This window comes from Humulus lupulus, chromosome X, assembly GCF_963169125.1.
Source record: "Humulus lupulus chromosome X, drHumLupu1.1, whole genome shotgun sequence".
NCBI classification, from domain to species: Eukaryota; Viridiplantae; Streptophyta; class Magnoliopsida; order Rosales; family Cannabaceae; genus Humulus; species Humulus lupulus.
Window position 1 is genome coordinate 266,146,890 of NC_084802.1, and position 18,202 is coordinate 266,165,091.

The 18,202-nt window shown below is 34.7% G+C and overlaps 1 protein-coding gene across 2 annotated transcripts; it reads left to right on the forward strand.

The window, feature by feature from the left end:
• The first annotated feature begins 3,407 nt into the window (after positions 1–3,407).
• On the forward strand, positions 3,408–16,161 carry LOC133804282 (uncharacterized). 2 transcript variants are annotated; one of them, XR_009878400.1, is made up of 16 exons: positions 3,408–3,784; positions 4,594–4,721; positions 4,967–5,038; positions 5,116–5,229; positions 6,057–6,125; positions 6,218–6,274; positions 11,757–11,810; positions 11,906–11,968; positions 12,073–12,135; positions 12,741–12,905; positions 12,994–13,149; positions 13,801–13,881; positions 13,996–14,057; positions 14,204–14,315; positions 15,272–15,416; positions 15,708–16,161. XR_009878400.1 is itself a non-coding variant. In XM_062242438.1 (15 exons), exons 1-14 carry the CDS (start codon positions 3,613–3,615, stop codon positions 14,283–14,285), a joined length of 1,338 nt encoding a protein of 445 aa, XP_062098422.1. In that variant the 5' UTR covers positions 3,408–3,612; the 3' UTR covers positions 14,286–14,315; positions 15,272–15,545. The 2 variants fall into 2 exon arrangements, 1 of the variants encoding a protein (XP_062098422.1); XM_062242438.1 differs by lacking the exon at positions 15,708–16,161 and having other exon boundaries at positions 15,272–15,545.
• Positions 16,162–18,202: the final 2,041 nt, after the last annotated feature.

Below are 18,202 nucleotides of genomic sequence, written 5' to 3' on the forward strand. Positions count from 1 at the left end.
AATAGGTCGCACTTTCTTGACTGACACCACCTTCATCTCGAACGTGGGGAGGTACCACCTGGAGTATTTCCTGACGACTGACATGGTCGTGAACAACTTGGCCTTCAATCAAGGAGGTAAAGTCTTTGTACCGCTGGTCGTCAATCTTTTTTCAATTTTTTGCTGCATTTTCCTTAGAAATTTAGTGTGTTTCAGGCACATGGTTGCGACCAGACCCTACTCCAGACATGGAGATACGATCAGCCCTCTTGGCCAGCATGACCAACATACAGAAGAGTGTCAAATAGCTGGTCACAGAGGCCGCCCTGAGGCTGGTCGGGCTTTTAGCACCCCACCAAGACGTGAGGGAGTCAACAGCGGGAAGTGCCACTGGCGGAAAGGTTCCCGAGCAGCACACGGATGTGTCACAACCTCAAAGGAGGACAACTGGAGTGACAATCAGGGAACCCTCCAACACTCCACGAGCTGTTGCTCCCCCTGCCCCTCAGGGAAAGGGAAAAAAGAAAGCCACTGTCCCTCTCGAGCCCTTTGACGAATCGTCGAACGAGAACGGTACTCGCTCTTAGATAGTCTGCCTATTCCCTGTCACCTCTTCGATGGCGATGGCAACTTTAAATACCCTCCTGCTTTAAATTCAGATTTCTTCAGGCCAGAGAGTGAGTGTAGCACTTGTAGGGTAAATAATGTAGCGACCAATAATGATAGCTCAGGTGTTATACTTTCAATCTCTCTGTCCTTGCTTCTTAGACTTAGCAAGTATCTTTTATTTTATTATATTGCCTGGCTGTTCGCTCGTTTCTTTTTTGCAGACATGCTTGTTGAACATGCCTTCGACTTGTACACCAAGTCTGCGAGCAAGAAGAAATCCCATAGGCACCAGTTTGGGGAGGGCTGCAGCAACCAGCCTGCAAAAAAGTCTCGAACAGAACCCCCCCCACGCGCCTACCCCAACGAGGGAGACAACTCCTCCATCAGCTTCTACCAGGGAGGCAACTCCTCCAACTCCAACAAACCCAGATCTTCCATCTCCGGTCGGACAGACTTCTCCTCCGGCTCCAGTCGACCCTATGCCCCCAACATCCACCGTCCAGCAGTCGGCTGGTCGTCGGGAAGAAGCCTCGGGAGACGACCTTACGGGCGTGGTGCTCAACTCAGCCAAATATAGGCTGACGAAAATAACAAAACACCGACGCAGCCAGGAGGCAATCCAGGAGACTAGCTCCATGGGGGTCGACCAGGTCCTCAGCCGCGCACTGAACGAAGTGCTTGCTATAAGTTGCTTTCTGCTTTGTAAATCATCTTTTTAATTTGCTCCTATTAACGACCTTATCTTTCTCTGATTGCAGGGGGTGCTTACCCTGACCTCTGGCTGGAGATCTTCAAGGACACAGAATGCTCAGTTTGAGAAGAAACTCAGCGATCAGCTCAGTGCTGGTGAGGCTCAATACACTGAGCAACTCAAGGCGTCTGAGGCTACTTATGTCGAGCAGCTAAAGGTAGTCGAGGCGAAACATTCTGAGGCCGTCAAAGAGGTCGAGGCGAAGCACCTCGAGGCGTTGCAAGTGACCAAGGCCACAATTGCTTCTCTCAAAGAGGAGTTGAAGAGGAAGCCCACAAGCTTCAGAATGAGCTTGCAATATATAATATGACAATGATATAAACATACATTCGCAACAAAATATTTTTACCTCAATGAAATATGATGACTAGAGTTTTGATGATGATTTTTGATATCAACATATGATGATGGCTAAAGATTGAATCATCAAGTTCAGATTCAATGAATGATTATGGCTAGAGAGCCGTGATAATATTTTGAACCTGCAAACAATTGTCGTTAGAGAATCGTGCTGATAATGTATTATAAAACTATTAAGAATACTGAAATGTAAAATATAAAGAAAAGAAATTGACAAAGAAATAGAGAGATAAAAAGAGAGAGTTAAACTTATTTCAATAGAGGAAATACCCCTATTTATACAGATACATAAGCTTTAAGGAAATCAAGTAACTACTCTGAATACAATTAAGAATTAATACTGATATAATACTTTAGGTAACTTAGGGTCTGATTGGTAGCCAATTCAGATCCAATTATATGATTTTGGAAACTTAAAATTTGTGGACCCACAATAATAAATGATTGGTAGATTATTTTCAAAAACTCATTTCAAGTATGTGTCCAAATTTTATGAAGTGAAATGAAAAACGAGAAATTCTCGTTTTCTATCTTTTTCTTATATATCTGTGGGCTCACATAATACATTCTTATAAATTTGTTTTCATTCCTATAATCTTTTATATATATATATATATAAATACAGTGTAATCTTTCTATTCATGAAAAAAAAAATACAGTGTTTTAATCTAATTAAATAATTAATTTCTGGATAAATATAATGAAACTTTGAAGTCCAATAATTAATTTTATAAAAAAAATATAAAATATATATAAAAAATGTTTCATAAAAAATAACTTGATTTTATAATGAACTCTTTTTAATATTAAATTTAACCCTATTTTTTATTTTAATTCTAAACAAGAAATGAAAAATATTGTGAATTGTTTTGATTTACAAACTAAAACGACTTATTTAATTAAAACAAATATAACTTCATTAAAAAAAACAAAAATTTATGTGAATAAATTATTATTAATTTAATGTTTTAATATTAAAATTTATTGATTATTATATAACATTTGTTAAAATTTAATTTAATTTAACTAAAATAATTTTCTTTGTATTTTGATTTTGTTATATTTTCAAATTTTATATCAATCACATATTCTGATTTTAAAATTAAAAATAATTTACAGACATTGAACCAATCACATTTTCAAAAACATATTTTAGATACAAAATCCAGATTTTCTTTTCAAAATCACATTTTTTAAAAATATAGTTTTCTAATCGCGAACCAATCAAACCCTTGGTGGTTTTTCGTTAATATGAATATCCATATATTTATATATAATATTTATAACAAATACAACTTAATATTTTGATTTTGAACAAATATAGTATTACATGACATAAATGTATTATATAAAGTTTGATCTTTATTAATTGAGAAAAAAGTAAAATTGGAAGAAAAAAATGGACCCAATCAAGTGTAATATTTCATTTTTTTTAAACGAATACATTATTTACCTTTATATTATATCATATTTTCTCAAAAAGTCAATCTAAATTACATATTCAAAGTTATACATGTTTGAATCTATTTAGTAAAATTGAGTTTTTTTTCTTCCATAAAGAATAAAAAAAGAGGAGGAAACATTGGTTTTCTCCATATCTAAAAGGAAAATCATACAACTAAATTTTCATAATCTTTTTGCTTTTAATATCTTTAAATTATAAATGCACTTTTTCTTTTCATTTGGTAATTATTTACTTTTCTTTTTAGGACTTCTTTTTCCCTTTTATCTCGTAAGCGGAGAAAAGAATAAGATCCTCCTTGCCGTGCTTTCTCACAATGGAATGATACTTCTCCGCGTTTGGTCGATACAAAGCCAACTACTATAAGAACCAAACTCGTAACCAGAATTCATTCCTCTCTCTCTCTCTCTCTCTCTAACTCTGAGTTTTGCAGCCTGTAACTGCATGTACAATGGCGGCCACGAAGCTCCTCCTTCTATCACTCTTCTTAGCCCTAATTTTTACTCATGTTAGGGCTGACGTTTCCGTTGGAGGAGAAAACGAGGCTGATGGATCCGTTGCCTCTGATTCCTCCACTCACAAGATCGAGTTTGATCAACTCAAGTCTAAGATCCAAGCCCTTGGTAAGATTCTACTTTCTATGGCTCTTTTAGGAATGGCAGTATTTGAGTTTTGATTATGGAGAGATCTTTAAATTCGATTCCTGTTTTCTTCGTAAGTCAGTAGTTTTGAATATTATTCCGGAAACTTTGAATTCGGACAAATGAAAATTTTGATTTTTCTTTCTTTAATTTTATTGGTCGCCAAGCAAGAGTTTCTGGACTCCGAAGTAGTGCTAATTTAAAATATTTATATATATATATGTGTGTGTGTGTGTGTTTAAGTTATACTACTAATCCGTTCATGTACTTTACTTTTCTTTGAACACTGAAATTTTTTACTTTTTCCTTTATTTATTTTTTACCAAAGTGACCAGCAAGCTAGCGAATGTTGAATGAAATATTAGGGTTTTTTCCTCCTTCATAGGAAATAAATCATGACTTGTGTATTTGAGTACTCGGATCTGCTTCCCACAATATTTATTTCTTTTTTGATTTATGTAAGTTGAATTCGTTTTGACATATCAATGGTCAAAGGGATCTTGGTTTAAAAAATAAGTTATCAATTAGCACTAGAAAATAGAGAGTTTTATTTATTCAATTTTGAGCAATGGATATTGACATTTCTAATTGCAATCTGAAGAATATTCCTGTTTCTTATACTATATTGCAGAACTCTGTTTTATTTAAATAGCTTGCGATTTTTTTTTTCTTGTTTTGGGAATGGATTGTGAAAGAGTATTAGCATTAAAAAACGCAGTGTTCTTTTTGTACAATGAACTTTGCTTAATTAAGTGGGTGTTCTTTTCTGCTGACACATGTTTATTATCAAGAATCTAAAGTTGAGGAGAAAACCAAAGCATTGAAAGGGAAGAATGATATAATAGCAGAGAAGGAAAAAATCATTCAAGAGAAGTCAGATAGCATTTCATCCTTGCATGAAGAGGTTGCCTTTCTTCAGGTCGGTGCTTATATCAAGCTTTCCAACTTCATTTTATCTGTATTTCGTTTATACTTCTTTTCCATTTTTGTGGATGTGACACTTGTAATGGTGCCAACTGCCAAGATTGGACTCTTATTGCATTTTTTGTGTCACTTGACATGCTAAGATGTTAATTTTCTTCAGAAGCCATAAACAGTTAAGTTTAGGTTTTTTAGAACTTCTGCTCATTTTCATCAAGTTTTAAACTATTTTATTTATTTTAGAAAAAAGGGACAGTAGATGCAGAAGAGCAGGTCGGAAAAGCTTATGCACGTGCTGGTGAATTGGGGGAACAGGTTAGATATTGGATAGGGTAAATGAGATGTTCATTGTTACCCTGTTATATTTTTGTGAGACCCTGTCTTCCATGCAGGTGGAAAAGCTTAGAAAGGAAGTGGAAACGCAAAAAAAGGAGAGAGAGGCTTTGAAAGCTAAGGCAAATGAAGCTGAAAAGAAGTTTAATGAATTGAGTTCAACAATAGAGAATGTATGCATCTGTGTCTTCTCCTATACCTCTTTGAGATACATGTTTTTACTTTTCATCAGCATATGAATTTTTACACTCCTAATTGAAGCTATATTTAACTTGTGTTTCCCCATTTTATAGTTTCATTTTCCTAAAACTGTGAGGATTTTTCTTTCCTAGGCTCCGCTTCTTTAATGACATTTTTAGTCCTTGATCATAAGTCACATGTGATCTTATGTATGTACTACATAGTCGAATCAAGCGACTCTGACACATTGACTTGAATTTAATTTAATTGATGCTATGAAATACCAAAAATACCTAATACATAAATCTTTTTTATAGTGAACATTGTTTATGAAATTAGAATTTTTTTAGCAGGTTCAGGCTTTCTTATTGTTTTGTTCAAACCATGTCCAAGTTTCTTTTGCTGACGACATATATACTAAGGGACAGTAAAATTGTTTCTATATTTTAATATTATTATTTCATATTCTAGTATTGCCAGCAACAATCCCCTGGCTGTAATTTAATGACATTAAATTTAAATGAAGGTAGTTTTCTAGGAATAAACTCTTATTTTAGGATTTAATCTAACAGTTATTCCAATACCAATAACTAATTGCTTAGTTTGTCTTAAAATAAAGTGTAAATTTTGTTGAAGACACTAGGAAGTCGATATGTTCTTTTTGTTCCCCTATGGATTCCAGTAAAACTTAAAATACTAAAATGTAAATTTGAATTTCTTTTCAGTTGGATTATAGTATATCTTTTGAAACTAGTTGTATTTTTCTTCTTTTGGAGTTAGATATACGTTGTATCCAACTTGATATTCCTTCATATTGCAGCTCCAGAAGGTTAATGAGGAACAGAAGTTGAAAATTCGTAAAATTGAACGTGCTCTTAAAATGGCTGAGGTAATGTAGTGAGTGGATGAGTGCTGCTAAATGTTGTATGGTTTTTGATGCTCTGATTATTTTTATAAGCGGTTTATTTTTCTTCTGTTCAGGAGGAAATGGTGAAGGCCAAGTATGAGGCCACTGCAAAAATTAAAGAGTTAACGGAGGTAATTGTTAGATTGACTCATTTAATGATGTTCTATGCTTTCCAACAACTTGAATTACTTATTTTGGGAATGATTAAACTTTTATACATCTTTATCTTGGTCGTTTAATCATGGTGGTGTTGTTTTGTTGAACACATTTCCATTACAGGTGATACTAATCATGATAGGTATTTAGAGGAAATCATGATTTACTACTACAACCATAATTGCAAATTTTACTATTATTTCATATTATTAGGGTGCTTCTATTGGCACACACTTTTTTTTCTCTTCTCACTCTCTTTCTAATTACACCCCTTGTAAAATTTAAAAATTTCTTTTCACAACTCTTCCTAATTTTCATTTGGTGCAAAATTACCTTTTATAAAGAAATTGATAAAAAAAACATAATCTTTCTAATACTTTATTAAAATAATAAAACAAATTGAAACATCTCCATATTAAAAAAAATCAATTGCAAAATTTCATTTTTAGTCCCTTAAACACAAAATAAGAACAAATAATATTAAAATGAAAACACAAAACTTACCTTATAAAAGAATGAGTAAATAACAATATGATTGACATGTTTGTAAAAAATAAAAATAAAATATATGAAAAAATAAATTTGAACATTTATAATTTATTTTAAACTTGCTTTTTTTTTGTTAGTGTTAAAAGTGTATGTGGAGAAATTTAATTTTATTGTTAAATAATTAGTAAGGATATTTATATAAATTTATAACTGAGATATATTTAGAAAAAATTATTTAATTAAGAGGGGGTGTAGTGAAAAAGAAAAGAAGAGGGGTGTAAATAGAAATACTTCTCTCTTTTTAATTATTATTATTTTTATAGAAGCTTTATTAACGAAGAAGATATGGTATCACTTACTACACAATTTACTTCTTGAAAGAAGTATGATTCGTATCTTATCTTATTGATAATAAGAGCCAAAATTGTTACAAAACTCCAAGCTATACGAGATGCTTGGTAATCACCTCGAGTAATTTTTTACTCAAACAAATACAAGTGATTACCTCTTGTAATACTAAGTCCAAGTATTTATAGGCTAGGACTAACAATGACTCGCTAACTAGCCAACCAATAGGAATAGAGATATTTGACAACACAAATAAAACATGACATCTCAGCAAGATTACTAAAACATCTACAAGTGGTTATTCTTTGGACGCCTAGAGTAAGTGACCCTGACTTGGGGTCTAACAATAACCCCGTTCCACACTTTCACCTTGTCCTTAAGGTGAAACTAAAGGAATTGTTTGTTAATCATCTGATGCTCCTCCCAAGTTGCTTCAAAATCTTGAGGGAGGTGTCTTGGAGTTTGAACAACTCACGTTTGAAATCACCAATGAATATCCGATCCCTAGTTGAGAGGATGGACTATGGAATGCCATGTTGTAATGCCCTGGATAGCCAAGACCGCTATACTGTGTACTTACAAAGGTGCAAGTCTTGCTTATCAAGTCATTAATTTAAAAATGTGTCACTAAACATGTATGAGCTAGGGTTAAAAAGGTTTTGGTTCCAAAAGTTTCATTTTATATAATTAAGCAGTTATATACATGGGATCCCAAAAGAAACAGAGTTTAAAAGTTGGATTACAGACTCCCAAAATAATACAAATAACTGTCAGCCATACTAAGGCAAAATGAACAATTTCTGGGTCTCGCGTTTCCGCCTAAACCTCAACCGTGGCGGCTGAGCAGCTAGCCATGTATATTCCGCTCGCAGAGCTCTCCAAATCAAGGCTGATCAAGTTTGCCCTTGCTTTTACCTGCACCACGTAGCACCCGTGAGCCAAGACCCAGCAAGAAAACATGATGTGCAACACAGGCAATAATAACAGATAGTAAATTCACCAAGCATGAACTCTCATCAAGTAATTCTGATGAACCATTCAGCATATATTCAGAATCAAGGATGCAATTAATTACTTATAACATTCATATCACATAATAATCAGGGCCGACAACTTAGGCCGCACCCTCTGTTTATCCTACTGACTCCGGCCCGCTTAAACCGAGCTCAGTGCATATGAAGCTGTCTTTGGCTACCAGTGGCCAAGCCGTGCCCTGTGCGCTAGTGTAACCCTTGGCACTCTTAGGCCGTTGGTTCACTGATTAGCTTGCATGGCATAATACCATCCTTTCAAGCATACACCATAGGGGAACCCTTAGTCCCATTACAGATATACAACCAGGTGCAGTTTTCTTACCTTTAATCTTTGCGGTTACTGATTACGAGCAACGCTCCTCAAGCACGATCCGTTCCCGAGCCCTAGCTTTTATCACCTAGTTATAACCAAGGTGTAGGGTTCCATTAATATTCAAATAAGGGTTTCCGGATACAAAACTAACTTCTGGGAATCCGAATTCCACCAAGCACGGTGGTGAAATCGATCCCGAGCACTCTCAGCTAGATTCCCGTGCCCTTAACGTTCAAGTACACACCTAAGGGCTGTGACCCTTGAAGCCTAGTCGTGGCCCTGCTCCAAAACAGAACCTAAGGCATCCCTGGAAGAAGACGTGCCGCGGCCCTTGCTTTGGGCGTCGCGGCGCTCACCCCTGGCCGAGCCCTCCTGGCTCATCTTCATCCTAGGGCCGCAGCGCTCTAGAACAGAGCCGCGGCCCCTCCCCTTCGTGCCCAGAAAACCCACCATTTCCAACATCTAAACCTCATCCAAAGCCATTCCAAAGCTCCCTAATTCAAAACCCATTAATCACAACACTTTTATCATAACTCTAACAACACATCCCAACAGAAATCTAGCCCCAAAACCTACTAGAATCCCATTTTCAATTTCTGAAGCTCAAGAACTTCAAGCACTAAAACCAGCCATACAAACTCAGATTGAAACCTCTAAATCATGAATTAGAGCTTACCTCTTCTGCTGAACCACTCCTCTAAGGAGAATCCAAGTCAATTCCCAAGCTTTTTCCACCTTAATTCTGCCCTTAACATCAAAATTACAATTATCTCAATACCCAGCCAAAACTCAGAATTTCTAACCACAAAGAAGGGAATTCAATGCTTACCTTAGTACTGATTAAGTTCCCTGGTTGATTCTTGAGCTAAGCCTCTAAATCACTCCTTCAATCCACTAAAATCCAACTGAATTTCCCCCAAGATTTTCAGTGTTTTTCCTTGTGTTTTCCTTGAGAGAGAATAGAGAGATAAGGCTGAGAATAAAGGGTCGGTCTAATTTTCTGTTCTACTGTTTTCCTTAAACTTTAGCCTAACCTTATCCTATTAAGTCAATCCCGAGGCTCGGGGTGCCGGAAACGTCCTCGAGGACAAAATGGTAAAATTCCCCAATATTCCCGCCTAGACTCCCTAACCTCAAATATATCTCCATATATTTATTTTCATAACCCAATAATCTAAATAACTACCCGGTATCTAAAATACCCCTGACTTATCCAAAGTCAACTGCTAAGCCCCATTGTGACTTTTCCCGCTATCTAGCCCTGTGGTTCTCACAAATACCATATATATATCATATTAACACCAATATAATCATACAAGCATTTTAATCATACAATTATGCATTTAAATCAATAAAACCATTCAAATCACATTTAATCCAATGATGCCCTCCCAGCACACTAATCAAGGCCCTTAAGCCTCATTAGTGAATTTGGGGTCGTTACACATGTAGTCACACAACTTTCTCGAACATTACAACTACATATGAAATCGTAAACGGATGTTTGAGTACAATAAAGTCAACGTATTTGGTTAATTTGTCTACTACTACACAGATGGTGTCCCACCCTTTTGACTTGGGCAACTCTTCAATGAAGTCCATGGTTATCTCATCCCATACTTGTGTTGGCAGTGCAATGGGCTGCGATAGACCTGCAGGTGTGGTGGCTGCATATTTGTGTAGTACATTGGCACACATTCTGATATCTCTCCATGCCAATCCAGCACACTTCGAACTTCAATTGTTGGTTAGTCTTAATTTCACTTGAGTGGTCGCCCATTGGCGAGCTATAAGATTCTTCCAAGATGAAATCATAAACGGATGTTTGAGGCCAATAAAGTCGACGTATTTGGTTAATCTGTCTGCTACTACACAAATGGTGTCCCACCCTTCTGACTTGGGCAACTCTTCAATGAAGTCCATGGTTATCTCATCCCATACTTGTGTTGGTAGTGCAATGGGCTGCGATAGACCTGCAGGTGTGGTGGCTGCATATTTGTGTAGTACATTGGCGCACATTCTGATCTCTCCCCATGCCAATCCGGCACACTTCAACCTTCAGTTGTTGGCAAGTCTTAATTTCACTTGAGTGGCCGCCCGTTGGTGAGCTATGAGATTCTTTCAAGATGACCTACATAAGAGTGGAGTGTTTTGGAATGACCAACTGCCCTTTGTAGTATAGGATTCCATTTTCTACAAAAAATCCATGATGCTGTCATCTAGCCTCTAACTCTTCCCAAATGCCTTTAATTTTAGCTATGAAATTCTTTCAAGATGACCTACTTAAGAGTGGAGTGTTTAGGAATGACCAACTGCCCTTTGTAGTATAGGATTCTATTTTCTACAGAAAATCCATGATGCTACTGTCTAGCCTCTAACTCTCCATGATGCTACTGTCTAGCCTCTAACTCTTCCCGAATGCCCATATTCTCTAGGTTTCGAGAGAGAGCATCTACTTCGACTTCATCCCTCGCAGCTCCAATTTTGGTGTCGACAGATTCCACAAATTCTTCCATGGCTACCAGTTAGGTCTATAGCTGCTTTGCGGGCATTCCCAAGATCGACGCTCTGATACCAATATGATTGCACCAACCACACAATTCAGTTCTTGAAAGAATTATGAATTAGGTATCTTATTGATAAGAGCCAATACTGTTAAAAACTCCAAGCTATTTGAGATGCTTGGTAATCTCCTTGAGTAAAAATTTTTCTCAAACAAATACAAATTAATTGATAACCTCTCATAAGACTTGTTCTAAGTATTTATAGGCTAGGGCTAACAATGACTCACCAACTAGCCAACCAATAGGAACAGAGATAATTGACAACACAATTAAAAGATGACACCTCAACAAGATACTAAAACATCCACAAGTGGTTATTCTTTGGACGCCTTTTTTATGAAGAAAATAAAGAAAATTTAAAAACAGAAATATTCCAATTGCAATAAATGGTGAAAAAATGAGAGCTCTTGAACTCTTTAATAAAAGAAACCTAAGGAGAAGCCTACAAATGCACTCTCTAACACATAAAATATTCTTCTTGATCTTGAATTAAAAAATGTGGGAATTTTTTTCCTGGCCAACCAAAGTACCCATGAAATGGCTGAAACAAAACTGGGCACTTTCACAAAATCCTACCTCTGCTTCCACTTCCAAAAACAGGAAACTTTATATATGCTCGTGAATGTTGTGTATCCATATAATTTCGATCTTTGTTTCCTCTGCTGTTTTATGAGTTGATGTACTATTTTATTTTATGGTTTATAACCAGGTTCATGGTGCCTGGCTTCCACCTTGGCTGGCTGTACATTTAATTCAGTGTCAGGTAAACTTAATTTAATTGATTTTATTTCCTTTGCTATGTGCAAGGGTCTTTTTTTCTTCTTCATGCCCTATTGTTAAAGTAATATAATCTTGCAGTCCTTTGTGGTGACCCACTGGAAGCTGCATGGAAAACCAGCGCTGGAACTTGTGATCCAGAAGGTAATATAATCGGATGCGGCATGTACATTGTCAATACTAGCTATAGATTCTATCATCCCCTGGAGATATTAAATGGTGATATTCATGTTTCCTGGTTTCTCTAGGCCCTAGAGAAAAAATGTCAAGCTGAGAAATGGGCTGAACCACATATGGAGAAAGTAAAAACTGTAAGATCTTTTTTATACATCCACTTTTTCTGCCTAGAATGTTAGGATTGCAATATTTCCAGGCTCTAATTATTAAGTACAAATTAATTCTATTTATACATATTATATGCATTGGAAAATCAAAGTCTTTCGAAGCTAGTGTTTTTGCTACATGATGTTACATAGTTTTCCACTAAATCATGTCTTTTCCATGTTATTTGCACAACTTATACGGTCAGAAAGTAGTAAAGCATTTTATATAAATAGTATATGAATCTTGCTAGCCTTGGAATACTTCTCTAGTTATTTTACTTGTGAAGTTGTAATATAACTTTATATTGTTTGACAGCACATGCACATGCTGAATGTATGATTAAATAGAATGCACTAGATGTCTAGAAGCTATGCATTTTTACTACACTATGAAGCCGCTCTCCCACATGTACATATCACTAAATATTGTCTATATGAAGTTTAATGTTAGGCTTCATCCTTTCTGTGTTCATCCCCCCTTCTCCCTGCTGTTTGGGTTGAAGAAAAGGGCTGCTGTGGAAAGGTGGCCTTTATGTTAGTAATAGACGATGTCTTGACTTCCATACTGATAGACATGAATTTTCTCTTTACAGAGTGTTATCCCTTCGTTAAAGGAACAGTGGTTGGTGATAAGGACATTTGCTGAACCACATCTGCAATCGCTCAGTACAAAAGCTATTGAAGTTTATGAGATTTCGAAAAATACATTAGCTCCACATGTCTTGAAAGCGCAAGAATTTGTTGATCCATGCTTTCAGGTATGTACTTTAATCCATTCACTCTTGTTTATACTATAATTATGCTTTTAACAAATAACACGTATATTGACTGGCATTTTGGTGACAGGAAGCTAAAAAGTACAGCAAACCATATATTGATCAGGTTGCTACTGTGGCAAAGCCTCACGTTGAAAATGCACACGAGGTTTTGAAACCCTATATGAAAAAAGCAGTTCTTGCTTATGGCAAGTTTCTTCAATCTGCGACGACATACCACCACCAGGTATTGACCAGTTTTTGTAGAATATTAGTTGGCCTATCTAAACTTGATTATTGAATTCTGTTTTATACATCTCTGGTGGACTGTTAGGTGTCTAGATTCTATCTGTATCATTACACCTACTCCATTGAATGATGTCAATTTTTTTTCCTTCTATATGTCTCATGGTCCATGATTTCTGTTTTATACTCTGAATTCTGATGAAGTTAGTCAAATCTTTATTGCATCACAAAAGACTTGAATAGGATCATTACTGCTTTGTTGATGAAAAAGTGTAAATATTATTAAACATGCTTATTGTAGAAGATAACTAGTGTGATGCACATAATGTTCGTAACTCAAGAATTGTGGTAGGACAGTTAATATACATAAATATATATTTATATATATGTTTTCATATGCTATTATTTTCTAATTAATGTGTACTTTTCTTATTTTATTTTTCCTATTCTGAACTTCGATTCAAAGTTATTATTGCGGAGACTTCCAAATATATTTTCCGGCAAAACTGGAGCTTCTTTGCTATTCTAACTTTACATCCTGTCTATTTGGAACTATTATCTGTGTCTACTGATCTATATTCAAAATATTTATGTAATGCTTGAGCTATTTGTTCATTCAAATAATTAGTTTTTTCCACTATCTCTCATCAAGGTTCAAGCTGCTGTCAAAGAGACACTGAAAAAACATGAACTGACAAAGCCTCTCGCTACTAAAGAGCTGGAGTGGTTTGCGGTGTGTATATGATGTTTTTTAAAATACAAGTCCTATCTTTTAGCTATTTTTCAATCCCAATTATTTCATTCTCTGATGTCTTTTTACTTCATTTACGGGTAATGTATTGTTCAGGCCTCAGCTTTATTGGCGCTGCCTATCATCATTCTGTTCAGAATTTTCTCATCCATTCTTGGGTTAGTTTATAGCAGTAAATTATTTTTGTTGTCTTTAGTAACCATTAAACATGGACTGGGTGTCTTTATGCTTATGGTTCATTTCTTTCCTCTTTAAAGTATTCTCAGGGCTTCTTACTTGTTTATTAAATGTGCCATCTCTGCAGAAAAAAGACAAAGAAACCAGTTAGAAATGCTAATACCCATCATTCACGTCGTAAAGCTAAACGGGGACATTCAGACAAGTAGGCAAGCACTTAAAATTTCACTAGTTTCATGGTGAGAATATTAGTTCTATTTAATTATATTGTGAAAAATGTTTATATATCCAATTCTGTCTAATTTATGCATTCCCAGTTTAGTTGCAATGTGCAAGTTGATGGTGATCTTCTCATTTTTGTGATTCCTCTTTTGCTGAGCTCCTTTTTATTTGGCCCGATTTGTCTTTCTATTCAATCACTAATCACCTAAAAGACAGCTGATTCTTTTTTACTGCATGCGGGGAATTTGTTGCTTGCTATTTAAAGTAGACTAATTTTGTGAAGAAAATCAATGGCATGATTTGCTAGAGGGTCACATTCGATACTGGGACCCAGTGAGTGGGTGGGAGGTGCTTTGTAACTAAATGGTTTTGGGATTGTTTTCCTGTTCTGTTAGTTTTAGCTTTGTTTGTTGGGTGAGGAATGTTCTCACACAGTCTCCTTTTGGTATGTACAATACGTAGACTTTTCATTTATTAAGTATTAGCTTTGTTTCTCATCAAAAAAATAAAAAATCATTTACTGAAAAGTGTCAGCGAGGCCCCCCAAATGTGATTACTCACTGCCTTGTTTTGTTTTTCGACTTTAACATGTTTCCAAGATTCAGACTTTCATGTATGTAATACACAGTCCTTAAAGTAAGATTGTCAAAATCCAAGTACTTATCTTGTAGAAAGGTATCTGAATTCCCTTTGCGAAGGACATTAAAGAAGAATTTGAGATGATTCTGAATATGATTGAGACTAACATAATTTGTGGGACTATTGGGCTCTGAATTTCCGAGAACTGGATTATTGTCAAATTCCAGTCATATTGTTTTGGTGAGAGTATGGAACTTGCTTAGAGTGTTCGTCGTATATTGAGCTGGCTTGCAAAAAGTTGGTTTTCCTTTGTTTCCCCCTCCCTGTTAAATGTGATAGCTGATGCCAATTGGACTTAGCTTAGTGATCTATCTTTCCTTTTTTTTTTTTGCAGGTAAATTTGTGCTCTACGGAAGGGTTTTTTTGAGGCTATTTTATTGTCAGTCTACTCAGATCTCCTCAAAGTCTATGCCAGCTTTTTGCCCTTTTTGTGAAAAAAGTTATAGCTTACTTTATCACACTACGCAAATAGACATATGGTGAGAGTTTAGAAGTTTTGTGTGGTAGTTTTTCTTATTTTATTAAAATGTGTAACTTTATTTTTTATTCTTACACATATACAGAACAAATATCGTTTCCCTTATTTAATATTATTTTAGTTTTACAAACATCTGTTGTGGTTTTATTTTATGTTATTTTGTTGGAAAAATATGTTACTTACAATTTCAGCGAAGTTACCCTTCCCATTCAAACATCCTCCCTTTTTCTCTCTCAAACTCTCTCTCTCTCTCTCTCTCATTTTCACTCTCTAAACGTTGTTTGTTTTTCAGCCACCCTCAGAAATTTGAAGTAAACCTGTTCCATCTGAATGACGTCACCACTGAAGCACCCATAGAAGCATCCAACCCAAAAAAAAATACTCAATTAAGACATTAATTTAAGGATTTCAAATACTTGTGTATAAGAGTTTTTAGTTTCCTTGAATTTGTAGAATTTTAAACAAAATGATGCTCCTGCGATGCTACAATGATGGTGCTTTGTAAGTATGATTTTTTTAGGCAAAAAATAATGCTCTTGTGACGCTCCAATGAAAACTCGATCTTTGTGGTCAAAATGATGCACCTGCAATACTATAATGATGGTTTCACCAAAATTTGATTTTAGCATTGTTTTTTGTTTCAAAAAAAGTTTTCAATGAATCATTGTTGTAGCATCGTTGGTGCATCGTTTTGATCTCAAAAATCAAATTTTCATGAGACTATTGTCGCAACATCTTCCGTCGTTTGATCACCCATTTTTTGTTTATTGTTAGAGCGTTGTTTTTGGCCTAAAAATCCCTATATTATTGTTTTGTTTAAAATTTTAAGGATTTTCATATCTTAAAAGATACTCCAACAAAACTAAAAAAAATCTTATATAGAAGTGTGAAATCCATAAATAAGAATAACTTTATTTTTGGTTTATGTTTTAAATTGGATTTTAAATCATTAACAAATAAAAATAAAAATCAAATTATGGATGTTGTTAAGATAGATCACATATGTTTTGAATTTGAGAGGCTGAGAAACAATGGTTGTTTAAAGAGATGACAATTTAAGAGAGAGGAAGGGTGTTTGAATAGATGGGGTAACTTTGTCCCAAATTGTAAGAAAGACTTACTTTGCCTAATTTTTAAGGTTGGCATATTTATCCTGTTAGAATGCATATGTGGTCAAATTTCTCATATGAAAACGGATATGATTGTATTCTTAGATAATAGAGGGTGGAATATGGTTTGCGGTGGACTGGAGAGGGGTAAAAGAGCTGGGCCTTTGACAACATAGTGGAAATTGCTTGGGATATGGCTTTTTTTTTATTTGTTTTTATAAATATGGACTTTTTTTTTAGATTTTGTATAAATTATGGCTTTTTCCTAACTTAATCTTATTGTATGGAAAAATATTTTCATATTTTTATGTTTTATTGAAATAAATTAATATTTTTTGTAATTAATTGCTTAGTGTTTAGAAACTTTTTATTTTTTTGGTTTAGAGACTTGTATTACTTTTGTTTTTCTTTTCTTTTCGTTTGTATTTTAATTTTTTTTTCGAGTGTATATTTTTTATTCATTCCCATCATATATTTTTTTTTATCTCCTTTTATTTTAATTTAGTACAATGACATGTAATCTTATTATTACAATATTTAATATTTTATGCTATTAATATCTGAATTTATAATTTTTAATAATTAAGTTTATCAATTAATCAAAATTAATTTTTAAAAATAAATTAAAAAAATTATACAGATTAAAAAGAAAATATAAACACATTTGGATTCTTAATAGAAATACCACATAATATTTTAGGTATTTTTATCATTACATCCAATTTTTAAAAAATATTTGTGCAATTTTATATATATTTTATTTGCTTTTGTTTTTTCTTTTACTAAACGAACATTTTTTTAGTATATATTTTTTTTTCTAGATAAGTTTACCATAAGGAGTAACCTATTACTTTGTTTCTTAGTTTACTATATTAGGTATTAGATTACACATTTAGATAACATAAAAGTAATTTGTTACGTTGAAAACATATCAAAAGTAACTTGGTACGTTAATTCTATATGAGGTTACCATCATGTGTACTAGTTACTCTTTGAGATAAATAGAAAGTGTTTACCCAAAAATGGCATCTGATGTCGTGGCAAACTTTCCTTACACGTGTCTGGCATGTGGTGATTTCAAATGAAAAGATTCTGCTCGACCATCGACCAGGTGTTCCTTACACCATCAGATCTCGTGATTAGATACGACCAGTCTGGTTGCATGCTCTTAGTTATTTCCTTAAAAGATATGTAATTTTGTAATAATTACATTTATTATTTCCTCTTTATTGCCTTGATACATTGATATTAAGGATAATTAAAGCCCATTAGCCCATGTAACCCCCCTTGAGCCTATAAATATGCATCAGAGGGCTCAAGGAGGGGACTTTTTTTTTGGGAATCTTTTCTCTGAAGATTCACAGCAAGAGCGTAAGTGTGATTATCCATCATTTTGTAACATTTGATTATTTTCTTGAATATTATCTCATTTCTTGTCATAATTTTGACTCCATGTCGTTGGCCAAATCGAGGGTCAACATTCTGGTGCTTTCATTGAGAGCTTGATCAAGAATCTTTAAGAAAATCAAATGGCAAAGACATCCAAGAGAGCTGGATAGGCCGCTGGCGCTGCATCATCTCAACCTCCTCCTCCAAATGTGGTGGAGAATGAACCACATTTAGAGTTTGAAGAGGAGGAGTTGGATACGGAAATGCTGAGGGCAACACTTGGGGGGGG